The sequence below is a fragment of the Plectropomus leopardus genome, chromosome 7 (assembly GCF_026936395.1).
Source record: "Plectropomus leopardus strain MGB_pleo_1.0 chromosome 7, ASM2693639v1, whole genome shotgun sequence".
NCBI classification, from domain to species: Eukaryota; Metazoa; Chordata; class Actinopteri; order Perciformes; family Serranidae; genus Plectropomus; species Plectropomus leopardus.
Genome location: NC_142182.1, coordinates 16,243,372 through 16,261,799, shown reverse-complemented (window position 1 = coordinate 16,261,799; position 18,428 = coordinate 16,243,372). Strand labels below are relative to the sequence as shown.

Genomic DNA, 18,428 nt, shown 5'->3' with positions numbered 1-18,428 from the left:
ATTTACCTTCCTATTCTAAACTTCTCTGTGGTGCGGATGGGCTGAAAACATTGTACAAAACGCAGAAACTTCCCCCAAACTCTTCTGAGGAAAAACAGCTCATCTTTCCCACCTGGTGCTCAACGTTGTGACAGCTGAAATAATCCACTCTTGGAGACGGCTTCAGCCTCATGTAAACATATTCACTTTGGGGAATGTGGAGTCTGATCTCTGGCAGGAAGGACAGAGTGATATAAGAGTTGTCTTTCAACTGTGCTAAAATATACAGTCTTCATTGAACTCTGATTGTCTGAGACGTCTGAGCGAGAATAAATGTTGCTTTGAGATGATAATAAATCAAACTGCAATAGCAGTGCTAGTACACTGAGAGCATTTACAGATGTGTCAAAATTTAGCTAATTAAATCTCAACAGTGCCTCAAGGTTAGAGTCCGTCTGCCTGCTAATGTTCACAGTGAATCACACACTCAGCGTCAGAGCACCCAGCCCTCTGTTTCCTGGGTGTAGTTAAATGTTACATCTAACTCCTGCTGAATGCAATTAATAATGTCAGTTACAACAACAGAGCTTAACTAGCTGAATCACTAAACTGAAAACTATTTCGACATTTGTTCCCAGTGAGGTTACCTAAGTTGAGAGTGATGCGGTCATCTCTGTGCACAGACGATGACTTCAGCTCGGTGGGATGTGAGGATCAGAGTGAAGGCAGATCACACACCTGACGTATCTGGACAGCTGCCGTCCCATGAGGAGAAGAGGAGAACTGGAGCCGCCTGAGTCAGATCAAGTCTGCCTCCTACTTTCTCTGTTTAGTTTTCTCTATCATTTTTTGGTATGTTTGGTTATAACACTACACCTCTGTTTGATTAAAAATATACTGCGCAATGTGATTTCATTATCATATTTGTATAATGATTTCATATTGCGATATTTATAGGCGATATTGCGATTCATAATACCTATCTCGATATTTGGAGATCTCTTCTACACTACTATACACTTTTAAAATACAAAACTACAGTTACAATAACATTAAATAAAGCAGCTCATGTAATAATAAGCGTAAATAAAATACTGTTCTAATAAATCAAATTTAAGACCACTTTAATAAAGTCGGGCAGAGACGTGTGTGACATATCATGTTTGTGACTCTTTTGTTTTTCTTTCAAAATCAGTGAACCGGTCAGGGCAAGAGAACCGAAAGTTCAAAGAAAGTCTCATGCTGGTGGCTTAAAAAAATCATGTGACAATTTATACTTGATGTCAACGATATAGTCATTGTGTATATAAGGTTGGGGTTCATGACCTTAATGGAATTAATGCAACATTTTCAACAAAAAATAAAAACTATATCTTTATATAATTTTACATGATAAAAAAAGAATATATATATTTAAATATTACACTACATACGTATATCTACGTACACACATGCACCTATAAAGTTATAATCATACACACCATATGTCCTACCCTTACATGGTATGTATACACCTAAAATGCTATTTAAAGAAACACTACAACATTTTACAACAGAAGGACCCCAAAAACTATCTTTAGTTTTACATGAAACAGACCGCTTTATAGAGTATTATAGATATATCACCCACCCATATATACAAAATGGACAAAAAATCCTGCAAATGTGCAAAAGTTTATACAATCCCCCATTTCGCTATCCTATGCTAAAATACACTTGTTTTATTTCCCACAAGATACGATACATTTTGACACCAGTGGGCTAAGAGATTGAACCTCAGAGTTGGAGCAGCACAGTTCGTTACTGTCAAACTAAAACCCACAAATGCAGTGAGGGACACTTTGGCATGTGCCCTTGTTCATTTCCAATGGGGAGGTTTATATTTGCAGCATTTTAGGCATTAAACCATCTTCAGGTGTCCACAGAGAAAACGTTTTGACTTTCAGAACACCTTCAAGTGTCAGACCTGACCAGCTGCTCCATCCAAGCTAAACCAGGCCTGATCACAGACTAAAGAGCCTCACATATGACCTCTATGACCCGGTCCGGTGGTGCTTGAACTTGGTCTGAATGTCAGAAGAAGAGCAGCAGTATGTATTTAGCCTTCGGTGTGGCTGGTGACCGGTGTGGGGATTGAGGGCACAGGGGCTGAGGTTAAGAGGGGCAGGTTGGGGGGTTAGAGTAATGAGGTGCATGGTTGGGTGAGCTAAAGCTGGGATTGAAGATTGAGGGTAGAGAATTAAGGGCAGGTGGAGGATAGTGGTGGGGGCTTTGCCTAAGAGCCGAGGGTTTAAGAATCATTTCACATACAGAAGAGGAAAGGACTCCCCTGGCAGCGAATCAACTCGTGCACAAAGCCAAATCTGATTAACAGATCTGAATAATGATACCATGGACAAATGGATACATAACACTGGTTCACAACAAAATTAACAGATTTTTTTTCTTTGAAGGCACTTTAATTAGCAATGTCGATGTTGCCTAAAAAAAAGCCAAACAATGACAAAACGAATAAAAACGTAGCATATTTAGTAGTATCTTCCACCAACACAGACATTTGTGGAGGGTCTTTTACAGCCACAGAAAAATGCTGCGGAAATTTTGCCAAGAGCCAAACTTCAAAGCAAAAGCATAATCTAAAATCAAAGAGATATAATTATGCTGATATGATACACTCCAGAGTTTCAACCAAATATGCACATGTGCATTTTTAATGGCTGTTTAAGGGCTGTGAACGAAACATCAGAGCCCGGGAAAGGGGGACCATCTAAAGCCTACAATCATTACCATTTTATTATCATGCAAGTTTCAAACGTTCCCAGAATCGAACATAATATTAAGAAGAACCCCATGTTTCATGAGCTGCGACTAACCAAACTGACAGCTCAAAGCAAACTTTAAAAGAAAGAGGGAATTTAATTCTGTACTGGAGGATCTGAAGGTTTTTTTTTTTTTTTTTGCTCTCAATATGATGCAACAACATCTGTAAGGCCAAAGCTGCACTGCGAGGGCATAATAATGAGGCTGCCTTGATCGAGACAGCTCACCGCAGTGCAGTAGAGTTTGGTGGTACGAATAAATATTTGCTTCACATTCCTCTTCTCAAATCTTCGGATCAACCTTAGAGATCCCCACCTGACAAAGGAGTCTTGAGAAGAGGGGGAGCAGAAGCAGGCAGGATAATTACATGCTTCTGTCAGACTGAGGACTGCACACGGGCAACAGAGCAAGATTCTCAAGAGGAACTCTCAGTTGTACTAACATTTGATAAAAATGAAGGTTAGTTGTTTCCCTGACACTTAAAATTTGTGCTCACAACTTCCCTGTGAACAAGCACTGCATTAATTCAAGTCCAAATCCTACATTTTTAGCTGTACAGGCAGCATGGCTAAAGATGGCAACACAAGTCGGTTCACCACTCCTCACTAAAATATCTCAGCACCCACTGGATTTTAGTGTGATGTCTCCAAAATTACTGGATTACTGGATACTAGCATTATCAGGTCAAATCAGGTTCATTCTTGCAACCAAACACCTGTAAAATGATTGACACTCCAGGTCAATAGTGTGACCTCTGTGTAAAAAGAGCTATTGTAAGAGCTACTGTCATTACTTCCAAAACTGCTTTCTGTTTTCCAACCTGGCCTGAGTAAATGACGAAATATACAAAACCACATACAATTACTGACCCTTGTAATGTGTGTAGTTTGATAATTCATAGATCTTTTCTCTGTAACCAGCATTGCTGAAAAAGATGTAGCTGTAGCTCAAATCTCATCCTAATCTTTCCCCTCGCTCCGGTTTCAGACTGAGCTCCCTCACGACATCCCGCACTGAAGCCCGAGGCCCAATCAGTCTCCTTGTCACAGTCCCAGTCTCAGCCGGCAGAGACTGATTTCTCACAAAGCATCTCTGGTGAAAGCCAAGCTGTGGAGAATGAGGAAGTCCACAATGACACCCCCTCCACACACACACATACACACAGCCCCCTTCGTCACAGGGCGCAGGAGGCCAAGACAGGCTAACATGACCTGCTCCAATACACACACACACACACACACACACACACACACACACACACACACACACACACACACACACACAGAATGAAGAGCTTCACAAAGACCTCATTTCCAGATAATTACAGTGGAAGCAACATGGAGGAAGTGACAGAGAGTTAGGTGCTGTTATCTCCTCCGACCTACCCTCAGGGAGACTTTAACTGCCAATCCTCTTCCACTTTTTAAAGTACCACTGGCTGATTCTGAGAGTCAGCAGGCTCTCAGGCGCTGAGATGACACGTCTTACACTGAAAAAAAATCTCCGCCACAATATCTCATTAAAAGCTTTTGTCACCGTCCCAGTGTGAACACAAACTAGGCAAGACTGGACAGGTGAAATCGGATGCCAGTTTTGCCTGCAGGGGGCAACGCCACACAGATCCACCCAATGTTTAACCGCACAAGATCTGAGCCGAGCACGGCCAGAGAACGTCATCGACCTTAGGGCAGCTGCTCAGAGCGAGAGAGCGAGGGACAAAGAGGGAGGAAGAAGAAAAGAACAGACAGATCAGCTTTCACTGCTCTTTGTTTCTCTACACTATAGTGAGCAAGACTGGGGCTTTCTCTTTTCTGTCCCCCGCAGAGCCGGGAGATAGAGGCTGTGTGTGTGTGTGTGTGTGTGTGTGTGTGAGGGAGAGACCACAGTCCAGTCATGCATGTGCCACACATCCAGCCAGGTTGCCATGCATCACACCCGTGACACGCCATTAACCAGGACAAATCACAGGACCCCAGGGGAGATGGTAGCTTCCTCCACACTGCCTGATTAAAAAGTAAGATGTATGAGGCATGCCCACAGTGTCTGTGTCCACACTGGGCAGCTGACTGAGCACAGACACACACACAAACACACACACACAGACACACTGTGCCAACATTTTTTTAAATTGTTCTAAACAATCTTATTTCCAGCGATATAATGGTGCTTCAGCAATTTCTGTCATCCTGCTCCGAGAGCACATCACAATCTATAATTAAGGAGGAGATAAAAAGTGTCCTCCATATTATTTTCTTCATGATCATTTGTGTCAGATAGGCTTTGCTCTACTTAGGGTTATGAGAAAAGGGGCAGACCAGGACAGTGTCATGCTCGTTCTATTTCAAGACAAGTCTGATCCAAAAAACTAACTTTGCTTTGCAGCTCATGCCACTCCTATTAAACTATGATAAAATGGGCTGTCCAAAGTCTACAGGGAGTTCTCGCAGAGAGCAATGTGCTCCACTTCAACTTAACCTTAAAAAAAATCCACCGGAAAAAGAAATGACACGACTAGGATTTCCAAGAACTCAAGTTGCAGCTACTTGCTGTGCTACCATGTTCTGCCAGGTCGGCTACTTCACCGGATTTCTTCATATCGACAAATAAAAATGATGAGCAGATGGAAATGTGGTAACACAATCTTTATTTGTTATGCCAAAGACCTGTCTCTCACTCAACTCTGGAAAAACATGAATGGCCACCAAAGAAACCATAAGAAACTACGGAGCTTTACCTAATTTAAGTAACCGGGAACTAGATTTTGTTTTGCGTAACACTGAACTAGAACAAGGGACAGACCTGTAATGACGAATGATGCTAACTTTAAAGTCTGGGTAAAGTGATAATTATAATGTGTTCTGAGTTTGTCACATCACAGAAAGATGTGGGATTAAACACCTGACCAAATTCGAATTACCAATAAAAAAAAATGTAAAAGAAGGTCTCAAAATCATGAAAAAATGCACAGTATTGTCTGATCTGAAATGCTGGGGGCGGGTCCGCTGGAGGAGCGGAGGCCACGCCCAATCGCGGGACTATGCTTTTCGTTCTTATACTGCTACACTGTCAGGGGCGGGGTTATGCTGAGTATAGCTCCAGTGCATCATCGAGCTATGGTTTTAGGCCCACCAAAATAATCTTAAAACAAGAAAATGGTGAAAAAAGTCAGTCATCTATCTCCACTAATACTATATAGTAAAGGGTCTTTGTAACATGTTTTCAACAATCAGTTTCCAACATTTAAAATGTGTTTTGACACAAATCTCTGAATTCACTTTACCCGGACTTTAATGTTATGTTGTCAGCATTGTGACCCTGTAGGAACAAAAAAAAGAGCGTTGTGGAAGAGACGAGAGCATGCATGAATGGGGAAGAATTGATCTCCTAAACAAATGGCACAAAACTTTATTCGCTGGTTGTTTCATCAAACTTAAGCATCCGTTTATTTCATTAATACAAACATCAGAGTTGTGCCACATTAAACGCAGATAACAGCATTTTTGATGTGTTATCAGGCTAATTTGCCTAACCTTCACGGTCCTGAAGATGCCGTGGAAACACAAACAGGAACGCACAAAGGGGGATTAAATGTCTTGTTTAGTTCCTGAGGCTCCAGATTTCCTGGGACAGTTTGGTCAAACAGGAGCTATAATTTTCAGGAGCAGGTTTGCCAGTTATGTTGCATATAAAAGCATAAAGCTCTAACTGCAAAACACTGGATTGTAAATTCATAAATTATTCGTCTGAACGGCCAACTGGCATCCCTGATCCCTGCTATTAGCATGACAGGCACACCCGTCTAATTAAACAGCGTTGGCAGCGCTGTGGTCCACGGATTCAGGTCAGGGAGCGGAGGTCAGCGGTTTGATGACCAGACGGTCAAGTTGTCCTGGACAGAAGTTCCACCAGCAGAGGGTGAGCGAGGGGACATAGATAGAAACTGAAAACCAGATGAGTTGTGTGTGAGTATCTTTTTACTTATCATCTTCCAATATGAATCAGTCTGCTGTGCGTATGCATGTGTAAGTGAGCTAGAAATAGTTGATGACTCAGTTGGATTTCTTTCTTTCATCTGACTGTAAACCACGTGCCAGAGGGAGATACAAAGAACGCTATTTCATCTATTGCATAATAACCGCGGGACATGGGCTCTCATGACAATGAAATAACTGTGCTATTTTTAGAAATAGCTGACCAACGTTTCAGCTCGGAGAGTTTTCAGGGACTATAGAAGTTTCACAACTCCTTCAAACAATTTTTTAAAAAAATGTAAATACGCATCTTCATCTCTCACCTTTAGTGTATTTTAGTTTAACTTGAGTCGTTAGCTGTGAAGAAACTCCCTGAACTAACCGAGTGAAACGGGACATGACCCAGCCAAAGGAGAACTAAAACTTTCTCCATGTGTGACCGCTGGCAGTGGGACACAATGAGCAGTGGAGGAACATGGCTGACAGATCTTTATCCGTAAATGGCTACTCTTTTTTTTTTTTTCCAAGCACCCCCACATATCCGTGGCAGGAACCGCAGCTATGGCTCCAGTTTCCATCTCAGGGGAGGGTGGAGGAGAGTTCAGGCCAGAGCTCACAAGACCTGCCTGGGGGCTGCTCTGACACCAGCCGCGGCTGCACACTCGGCTCGGGCCTCCTCCTGCTGCAACTTACAATGAGCCTTTATAGTAAGGCTGATAAGCTAAGAGCTGAGACCATGAGAAACTCTTTCCAACTCTTCTCAGCACTACTAAAAACAGATCGAGTGCAATGCGGGAACCAGAGACAGAGGGAGAAGTTACCACATGAGACGGTGTAGACATTTTGGGACGTCCGCAGCATTATATTTTCAAATAAAAGACAGGGTTGGCTTCTCGGCTTATAATCAATCATGCTTGCATACACAAAGGGAATGAAGCCTTTAGTTGACATTTCATTGACCGCTTCTTTTTATAACACATATTTCCCCCTCAAACTTCTTCCCGGGGCAGCAGCCCAACATGGCAGCCGTGCCTCAAGGGGTGGTCTCTGCCTATTGATCGGGAGGGCAGCCAGCCCAAAGCCTGCTTCCCTTGGGTCATGAGGTCAAGGTAGAATAAAGGAAAAAATGGGGGAGGGGACCAGGAGGCGTCGCGTGATCAGTAAATTAAACTTCTGTTCATCAGTGTTATGGGTGGATGGGAAACAGGGTTTACAACGGGGGGGGGGGGGTGAAACTTTACACTTCATGTAAATTGCATTTGTCTCCTCACCTTGTAGTCTTTGAGTGTTTTTTTGTATTTGTATGAACATTGAGGTCAGAAATGAATTTACAGTCAGTGCGTTTACATGATGTTAGAAAAAGTTGAATTATTGTCTTAGCCTGACTAAAACTGGACTTAGTTACTTATTTACTGAAGTAGTGCTGAATCAAATTTCTTTAAGTCGGACTAATGCACCTAGATAATGCAACTGAAAGTCGAGCTGCTCCATCATGTATACACCTCAGAGGAACTGGCCTCCCTCTGTGATTAGGGATAGGGACTGTTCGTTATTTATAAGAGGGGAAGGGCTGGTGCAAAACGGATAATGCATTTTTTTTAAATTACGCAATTAGAAGGTACTTGTGTTTTTAATGTCAGCTTAGGTAAGGAAATTACAACTTCATATGGTAGTATTTTGTATTTATTTCAAACAAAAAAGTCACACCCCAGCGACCCCCCTCCTCTGACAAATTAAGTACAGTCCCACAACACCAGCACAGAAGCTAAGTGGTGTACTGCTGCGGACGGAGCTGCAGCAAAACATATTTTAGCCACAAATGCAGATCGTACGCATTCCCATTACATTAAAAAGCCAGATGTTAGCGGGCGTTTTTTCTGCAGTGGGAATGGGGCATTGCAGCAAGGTGAAACAGTGAAAATATTCAAGATATAGTTTATACTTAAACTGATGTTGATGTTTTTCAGTGGCCATATTTTAGGCTGCTTAAAACTAATCAATGAAGGCAGAGTTTGCTCAGTGCCATTTGATTTTATTTATGTGACGCAGCGATTTTCTACCCCAAAGTTATTTCATGCTAAATAAACAGTTGTAATTGTGATTTGGTCTATAGCAATTACCTGGATATTATCTCCATCCATGGCAGAGTTGGATATACTAACATCAATAAACTGATTCTCCCCCAGTGCTTACATACTAGGACAATGACAGTCGTCCAACTACATGGCCTGATCAAGCTAACTGTACCTCAACTCAACTGTGCATGTATACATACTGAGTAGTGTTTCAAAATTTGATGTAGTTTGCAAGAAATTGTGGTAATGTTAAACTGAAAGAAGCATGTTGGAGGTTATACATTGCTGCCTGGACGTAAGGTCGTCCTGTCAAGGCAGCTTGTGTGGAGATAAAGTCCCGAAGGATATAAAAACACATCTAAGAAGTTAGACTGCTGAAATCAGGGAATGATTTGGTCTTACTTGTTCTCATAACTTTGTTTCAAAATTAGCCACAAAGTAATACTGACAAGAATCTGCTTTTTTTGGGGGGTATTCCTTCAGTGTGCACACTTGTTACTAAAACACTGATGAATCTGACAAAATTGCAAGCTATTAATGCAAAAAGTGTACATTTTTACTACATAATTATTTAAGCATATAGCTAGAATGCTATAAGAATATGTGTTTTTCTATAACATAGCAAGTCACCAATGTAATTTTGGCTCATCTTTGTCAGGTGTAGGAAATATGACTAGTCATTTGACGAACGCAGACAAGGCTTGACTTGTCTGCACAATAAAAGCTGCTTAGTTGTCATTCCTTCCAAACATTTGATTGTTTTGAACTGCATTATTTCGGGAAAGCTGGGAAGCATGCCAGCTGAAGGCAGTCAAATGTAGAGAGATATACAGACACAAGTAAATGCCTGGGATCAGATAAGGTGAAAATAGCACTTTAGTTGTTACTAAGAGACCGTACATCTTGTATTTTCTATGTAAGCCATTTCTTATCACTTTGAGGTTTGGATTGTTTATGTCTCACTGCTCTAATGAAGTCAAAATATTACACAGAACCTTGTCTCATTTCCGACAAAAAAGTGGAACAAAGGGGAAAGGCCCTCAGTGTGGCAATGAAATGAGGCCATTTCTTTGAAGAAAACATATGCTTATTACAAGTTTTATTTTCTTAGTTTGGCCATCTCTCCTATTAGATATGAGACTATAATGCAGCTGCCAGTAATAAACTGTAGTTTCTCTTATATAATGTATTCTATACCTGAGTTGCATGCACATAAATAAGTAACTGCTGATATCCAGATTATGGTAAAAGTTAAAGAGGGCTTCAAACAAGGCTTTCCACAATCATTACTCAGCAACTGTAGTCTAGTGTTGATAGTTGGACTGAAGGTCCCAATCTGAGTGTTCCCCCTTTGGTAACACTATCGAGCTGTTTCTCTATGGATCCCCGTTGTTTTTATCTTACTCATACACATGGGCAATGCAATACAAATTCCCTCAAATGAGATTCACACTATTCTACTGATCTACAGATGACAGCTATGTGCTAAGATATTCAGCGATACAAAAGCCTCATTCCCACTGCACAAAAGCATGGCTAACAACCTCTAACATCTGTTTTCTTAATGCAGTGGGAAAGCGTACAATCTGCATTAACATCCGATCAAATGACTCTGCAGTCACAGGTATTTCTCGCCTCAGGCTCAGAACGGCATTGATGGGAACACAACACCTGGGTGAACGCACTTCAGAGATATATAAAGAGAAGTAACCACCATAAATTATACACAGACCTCTATCCATTCTGCTATCTACTGTTTACCTATTTTTCGGTCCGCCCATGATGTCAAACAGATACACCAAAACAACTCACCTACACACAGAAAGACATATTCGTCTGCTGCAGCGCCGTGTACACAGCTCTGCTCTGCTGGAACTGGGAAAGCAGCCTATAGCATAGCGGGTTTACCCATGTTTGAAAAACCTGCTTGCACGTGCTAACTGTAGTGTGAAAGGAGCAAAAGGCAGTGAAGAAAAAAAATGCTAGCTGATGAAAATGAATCGTGGCCCCAGAAAGTGCACCAGGCTTTGAAGCCATTTTTTAAAGTGGAAAAACAGTCTAATTACACATTCACGTGATGCCGTCATGACGAAGGAGACATCAGTACATCAGCAAATACATTTTTTTGAGCATCACAATCTCGCAAAATTACTTGTTTCACTATCAGGATCTGATAACAGTTGGAATTATTGTACGAAAAAGCCTTTGTTTTATGTGAAAGAAAAAGCATTCAATACTTATGTTAGACCTTAGACATGATCAATAATTTTTCTACTTAGTGACAGTAAACTTAAACATATTTTTTGTTTGTTTACAAGAAAACTCCTCTGGGCACCTTTAATATCTGGAGGGTTATTTGGTAATCTGCCAAGAGCAAACAGAAATATAAAAATTTGAGGTTTAGCCATTTACGTAAAAATACTAGCTATATTATCCACCACTACTGGCCATACAGCGACACCACTGCTTCTTCAAAGCCAAAACTCTGTATCCACTTTATGTCGTGAACTCAGATTATGCTGTACAAGATGCCAATAGTAATTTAAAGGACTGATAAGTAAGAGTTGTTAATCTAGTTGAGTTTACTACAATTACAAACTTAATGTGAGCAGGATAACCTGATTAAAGTGTTAACACATGCCTGTTGCAATCATCGGAGAAGTGTCTTACGTGGGTCTTAATCAAATTAGTGGAGCAGGAGTAAAAGCAGTGTGACATCCTCTTGTGACACTCCTCTCTGAGCACATCAGTAGTTCATCCGATGACTTAATGACTCACTAGTTTAGATCAAGTAGAAATTAAAATAAAGGCATTTCAGCTTTTTGAGAACTCCCTATCCATAAATCCAAAGCAAATGCAGCACAGAGTAGTCCCATATAGAGTTGAGGTACCATCTTGGGCATGGTGAGGCATTAACAGTGGGAGTAGATAGAAGACTTGGGACTCCGCTTCAGTTCCCAGAGGGTTGATAAGACTGGGATACCTGCACCAAGGCGCAAGGTCCAGCTTGTGAACAGATTGTAGTGGTCGTTCAAAGCTTTGACATGGAAAAGAGGAAGCCAAAGTGGCAGATGTCACATTGTTTCAGTGAACGCAGGAAACAACAATCAGCAAAGACTTCATTTATAGCATGTTGGCACTCATCTTAAAAAGCTTTTGCCACCGCTAAACACATAAACGGCTTACTTTCAGCAAATGAATGGGCTGAACACACTCAAATGCAGATTAAAACAAGTCAACCAAGTCAGAGCTTATGACCTCTGTCTTCACTTATTCCTGCACTGACCTCATACCATCCCTTCCCATCCCCCAAACTCCTTCCCCTTAATCCAGCCCTACTGGGTGGCAGACAGCAGCATGGCCTGATGGTCAAACTGTGTCTGTCTGGCTTCCTGTCTGTCCATCTGCTGGGCCCCAGCAGTGGTTCAAAGGAATTAAAGTTGTCCAGAAAGTTGCCAAAATCTCTTTAAATCCCCCGTCTTCTCTCCCTTTCATTTCACTTCTCCCCCTTCAATTTTAATTCCCCTCTTTTACTTTCACTCAGCACGGTCCAATTCCATTAACACCCTGTACCTCCTATTAGCTAATGCAGTACAGCTACTCACTGAATCTCATCCAGCTCATTACCAGGCAGCAGTCCCGCTGTATGCCCCAACACCACCAACAGAGAGGAGGTACTAGCAGCCGAATATGGCATGTGCAGCAGCTTAGTCAAAAGACCGGTACTCAATTTCTGTACGATTCATTCACAGGTAGAACAGCCCCAGTCTGTGTCATGCTACAGTGGGTTTGATTTGATCCTTTTTTTTGTTAGAAGTTCAGTCAGTGTGAGTTATAACTAGAGACAATGCACTAGATTTCTTGTTTTGTCTACATTTGCAACAGTGCCACTTGAACTGAAGCCTTTTTGTTTGGTTAGGGGATGCAGGGGCATGGATTGGAGTCCGTTTGTATTTTTTTAAGGGGGAGGTGAGGGGTCAGTGGGGGGCTGCAGTAATGTCCGGGTGGCCTTTATGCTTTTACAATGAAAAGCACAGCAGGGAAAGTGAAGCCATTCTTGTGCTCAGCACAGTTTATTAAAACTGCAAAAAGGGTGAGTGACCACAGATGGTGCTGTCAATAACCACTCACCCACCCGTGCAAATGCACGCTCATGCACCAACACACACCAGTGCCACACCCCATGCCATACCACCGGGTGGAAACACACGACAGACACACACGCAGTTATAAAAGGAAGGGTAGTAAAAACAGATGGTAAGTGTGTGATGTTGTGGAGAAGTGCTCCAGGGAGCGTTAAGATGCCATTAGTCTTTCAACCTTTAACCCCACAGTAACACCTCTGAGAAACTGAGGACGCAGCAGCACAGATCCGCTCAGATCAACAGTGGAGTAATAGCTACAACTTAACTGCTGCGCAAAGTTTCAGTGACAAAAAATGGCAACATCTACATGAAATAATATGTTACAGCTATTTAGATGAAGTAAAGGCCAGAACGAGAAGACAGAAAAAAAGTGGAGGAAAGTTCAGGTAAATTGGAGCTTTTTGTATTCCTGTAGTCCAATATCACGTGCAATATTTCAGTTCCCACTATAGCATTGGTTCCCAAATTGACATTCACCTCCAGGTATCTTATTCTCTTAGCAGATTTTTGGATGATTTTAAGTGTATAACGAAGCACTTCGTGTGGCTCTGGCATGGTGTTAATGGGGTAAAATTTGACCATCACCAAAGGTCAGGTTAAAATAACAGCTGGCTTCAGATCCGCTCATGCTCCCGAACTCACAACTGACAATATTTACTCATCAAGAAAGGTGACATAAGGACACCAGCAAAGTCCGACAGCTGTTCTAATTTCAGAGTTATTCTCAAAGTGTATCTATTCATAAATAAGGACTCATTGTACCCAAAGCAAAGACCATTACAGACATCACTTAATACAACTGGCCGTTAGTTAGTTATTTTTTAATCAACAGATATCCATTCATAACAAGTTCAATTTACTTGTAATCATCAAGTAAAAAAGCTGTTTCCAGCGTATCAAATATGATTTTTTCACTGTTTTATAAAATTAAAAATAGAGTGCCTTCACAAGAAATGTGAGGACACCGATTTGAGGAGGCATTTTCAGCACACCACTCTCTCCACATCACAACATGCCTAAGTCTGGTGACATGCTGGATTTATTTCACAAAAACCACGAAAGACCGATTTAAAGCAAAATTACAGTTTTGACTGTGCATGATCCACATGTCACATATGTGCAACATCTGGATGATGTAATGGGCAGTGATCGACATGTACACCCTCTGCCACGCAACTGGACACCATTGACTCCCACTATTACTAATGTAAATAAACTAATGACTTTAAACCACAAGCCAAATCCTATTAATTAGAAGACCACACCTTCTCAGAGCAGCTTCCTGCCTTTAATCCTCCTGCATACAAACATGGGGGGACCACTCTCCTTGAGCACGCAGAGGGGCAGGGCTCTGATTTCAAACAGCAGTGAAGGCAGGTCAAGGGGGGCAGCCTTTATGATGATCTGGGAGAGGACCCCTGACAAAGGCTCAAGGGGTCCTGCCATCAGAGTCACGACCCCCAGGCTCCAAACAGCAAGCCACAGCCTCACATCAAACCAACACTTTGCCCAAGAGAAAACACGGCACTGTTGCTACGCCCTGATCCACCAGTCCACAGAAACAGAGTCCCTCAGAGAATACCAGTGTACCCACAACCTTCCCTTAAATGACTTAAATTGACTCCAACTGATGCACTCCATAAAGCGCAACCAAATTCCACTGTCTTAACCCAATCTTCTTAATGTTTTTGTTTTTCCAAAACAAGCTGAGTCTTGATGTAGATGACGATTTTAACAATTAGCAAAAATTAAACCCCCATGCTACAGAGCCTTTTCAATAAAAGGATAATTTCCTTGAACTGCCAAAATGACATCCATTTTCATTTCATCTGTGGGAGGGTGAAAAAAAGGCTGTTTGGAGGTACTTAAGAAGTGAATGTCAGCTGAATGACAAGTCGGGCCTGAGAAGTGTCAGCCATCATAATGAGGCTTTCAGACAATCACCAGAGAAAACTACATTAAATACCTCACATAGACTGCTTTGAATAACAATGGCACTCTGCACACTTTTGCTGTCATGAAAAAAATAATGAAAATGTATGGACATATAAATGATGATTTTTTTTAAAAAAAAGGGAATCGTTGACATAAACTTGTAAAACTGCTGAATAACTACATGGCTGCGGACAACCACAGTGTCATTTGTCAAAATCGTCGGGACAGGGCGCTTCACACCACAGATCAAAGTGGTTACGTAAGAGGAGCCAAAACTGGCTGCCAGATATTTGTCAAAATAATGTCAGAATTAACACACATTTTCTAACTGTGAAACAGAGAGGATGCAGGCCAAAAGATCAAACATCAGCTCCGGCTGTTTTCTGGGCTGCTTGTTGTTCTACTTCTTGAGTAATCAATGTCTGTTCACCAGAGTCTGCCTCTGGCTATCACAGCTACACTGCAGATGTGATCCCACTCATTATCACTGCAAACTCTTAACTCATAAAACGCTTCACAGCTGCAAAATCGGGAGCTGCTCTAAAACGGAATACTTAATGTTGACTGAATGCATTTTCTTCCACTTCTAACTACTTATATCATAACAAGCCTGGCAGCTATTTTCCCAGAACAAACAGGGTCTGCATTTGCAGGAGTCATCTGACCTTCTAAAGACGCTCATTGTTATGCTTGACAACAAAGCATAAACATAAACATTTTATAGAGATGATACTGTATGTCTGAACACGCCTGTAATGAAAATATGTAGCATAATATCTCTCCATGGTGCAGTGAGTAGAGTTTGTATACGAGTGGGATATGTTGCCAATCAATGCTAAAAAATGTCTTTGTCCAAAAAAAAATCAATTTGAATGAGAAGGAATAAAGCAACTCACAAGCTATTTGCAATGCAAAAAGAACAAGTACAGTACATTATGCAAATAGCTAGACACTACCAGTGAGGATTAAAATAAAAAATCCTCACAGGAATATTTACAATGCATGACAAGCCTCGGTGCATCACCCTCACAATTTAATTCTGCATCTTCCACAAAACAATACGCGTTAACTCTGATTTACTGGCTCCAGTGGTTCTATCTAGCAACAGCTATTCACAGCAGCATCAGGTAGTTGTTATTACCCGACTAGGTTCTGCATGACAAATGGGAGGCTTCGGCATCTCTTGTTCAGCATCCCCTATGACTGAGCATCATCCTCTATTATAGGCTGAAAGCCCTTAGTCATCCTCACAGGGAGACGAAAGGGTGCTGAACATTCCTTGCAAATGAGAGCTTTTGCTCAACCACATGCAATCTTGTAATTCCTCAACCAGCACCGGTCCCTTCCCGACTCTACCCCCCCTCCGAGCCCCGCTAACCTTCCCTTTTTCTTTGCATTTGAGATCGGGGGACGTGGATAGGTGGTATTTCAGCATGCTAACTGCACTGAGGAACAGAGCTGGTTGGCTGGGGGCCAAATCCCCATGGTTACCCTGGAGCAGCCTCTTTCCTGTGCTGGTCTTTCTGGGAATAAACTAACTCTGCTCTGCATGCAGGGGGGGGGGCTTGAAGGAGACAGAGGAGACAAGTTAGGTGTCTTGCACACCTCTAAATCACATGCCAAATCAGGACACATAAGAGTGAGGCTTGTGACATTCAGCAGGAGACAGAAAAGGTACAAAATAGTAAAATAAATAAATAAAGAAAGGACCAGAGCACAAGCAACCAGCTCTTTTGAAGTGCCCCTGAGCAACACACTGACTCTAAACACAGGTGTGCTGTCTGAACATGTGCTCTTCCTGTCCTCAGCTGCATTATCATGCAGTAATACTGTGGGAACAGTGCGGTAACTACAAGGTCTCACACCAGCTCTGATAGTAACAGGTTGTTAAACACGTCAACATAATAAAATGCACCAGACCAAGAAGTTAAATGTGTTTCAGCAGATAACCTCACTGCACATAAAACCTGAACACAACAGATTTCATGGTAGGCCAGATTTGTTTAAGATAGTGATCTCCACTTTAGGCCAAGTGGTGAATCTGCTGAGCACTTTCATGGGTCTTCACACGCAAAACAAAGACTACAAGCCAATCCTGAACACAACTACCAATCTTTTTATATTGCTAATAAGTTTACACCCTTGTGATTCTGACTTAAAGCAGGCCTGTGATTCATTTAACAGAAAACAAAGTTATATGAAGATATTCTGGTTTAAATGCCTCGTAGTAAACCCCAACAGCACGCCATATTTTACCAACTTTTTAAATGTACCACGCCATGAGCTGTGACTCATGCAGGTAGTGAACCAACGTTAGCCTGGTCCCAATTAACAGTTTCCAGCGTTTCAAACAAACATTTCCGAGCCAAACATCCACTCTCCCTTACCTTTGACTTGACTCTCGTACTCCGCGATGATTTCTTTATCCTTTTTGAACCTCGGCGTGGACATTTTGTGTTCTCGTGTCCGCTGCTTGTTGTAAACTTCTTGCAGAAAAAAAAATGTTTGTCAACAAGAGGGATCCTACAGCAGCCGACGCATCACACGAGGAAAAAATGAACGCGAGGGAAAAGAAGAGGCGCGAGACCAAATCAAAAACTGTGCAACAAGCTCGACTTGGAGCAAGAAGAAAACGTTTAGTTTTTCATTGTTCCTCTTCCCTTTGGATAAGCGGTGGAAATGCAGCGGGGTCCAATGCGCAATGCTGCTCCAACCAATGAATCCACACTGAGCAGTCGGCGCAACAGCACTGCTGCTACCACAGAAGAAGAAAAAAAAAAAACAATCACGCAAGTTTCAGAGGTTCCGTGGCGGGTTTACGCACAGCTCTGTGTAAAGTAGTGCCAACAACACGTCCGGGCGGCTTTAAAGTCGACTTGAGTCGTGCGGGTGTGTGCTTTTTGGTAGTGGTTTCCAGCTCGGGACCCACACACACTTCCCCCCTTTGCTCGGCTCTCCCTCGACGGTTTCTCCCCCCACAGCTCCCAGCAGGCTCAGAGGCAGACAGGGCAGGCCGACTGCAGCACACAGCAGCTGGAGCCAGGCAGGAGGGGAGAGGAAGGAGAGGGAGGGATCTGCACTCACATCCAGCTAGTGGACACCAGTGGACTGACACTCCGGCACCCAAATCTGAAGACTGTCTTTCCTTTTTTTTTTTCTTTAAAGAAAGCTGAAGGAACATTATTTAATATTCAGTGGGTCCTACTGTGCAGAGTCTTAGATGACCCATAACTATCAAGATTTGCTATGAAACCAAAAAGTTTTTACTTCAGCATGCCAATACAGTCCACGTGGGTCAAAGAGTACGTGCATTACCACGTATTATTGCTTATTGTGCAGAAGAAATGCTCAGATAAGGATGGTACTTATGATTATCCAATCAAGGATATCAATCAGTGGAAATGTCCAATATTCACTGATTCCAACTCAACAAATGTGGATATTTGCTGTTTTGTTTTTTTTTTAGCAATAACAGCCTAAATGTCTATGAGTTTTGGACTATT

General features: G+C 42.0%; 1 protein-coding gene across 5 annotated transcripts in view; it reads right to left on the bottom strand.

Annotated features, from left to right (window-relative positions):
- The window catches only part of srgap1a (SLIT-ROBO Rho GTPase activating protein 1a), a 97,201-nt gene extending 79,218 nt beyond the window's left edge, over nt 1–17,983 (bottom strand). For 2 of the 5 annotated variants that reach the window (XM_042495667.2, XM_042495668.2), the window contains exon 1: nt 17,313–17,983. In XM_042495667.2, the coding sequence (XP_042351601.2) occupies nt 17,313–17,376 (64 nt within the window). In that variant the 5' untranslated portion in view covers nt 17,377–17,983. The remainder of the gene's footprint in view (nt 1–17,312) is intronic. The other 3 variants (XM_042495662.2, XM_042495663.2, XM_042495666.2) reach the window with 2 other exon arrangements.
- Between the last annotated feature and the right edge of the window lie 445 nt (nt 17,984–18,428).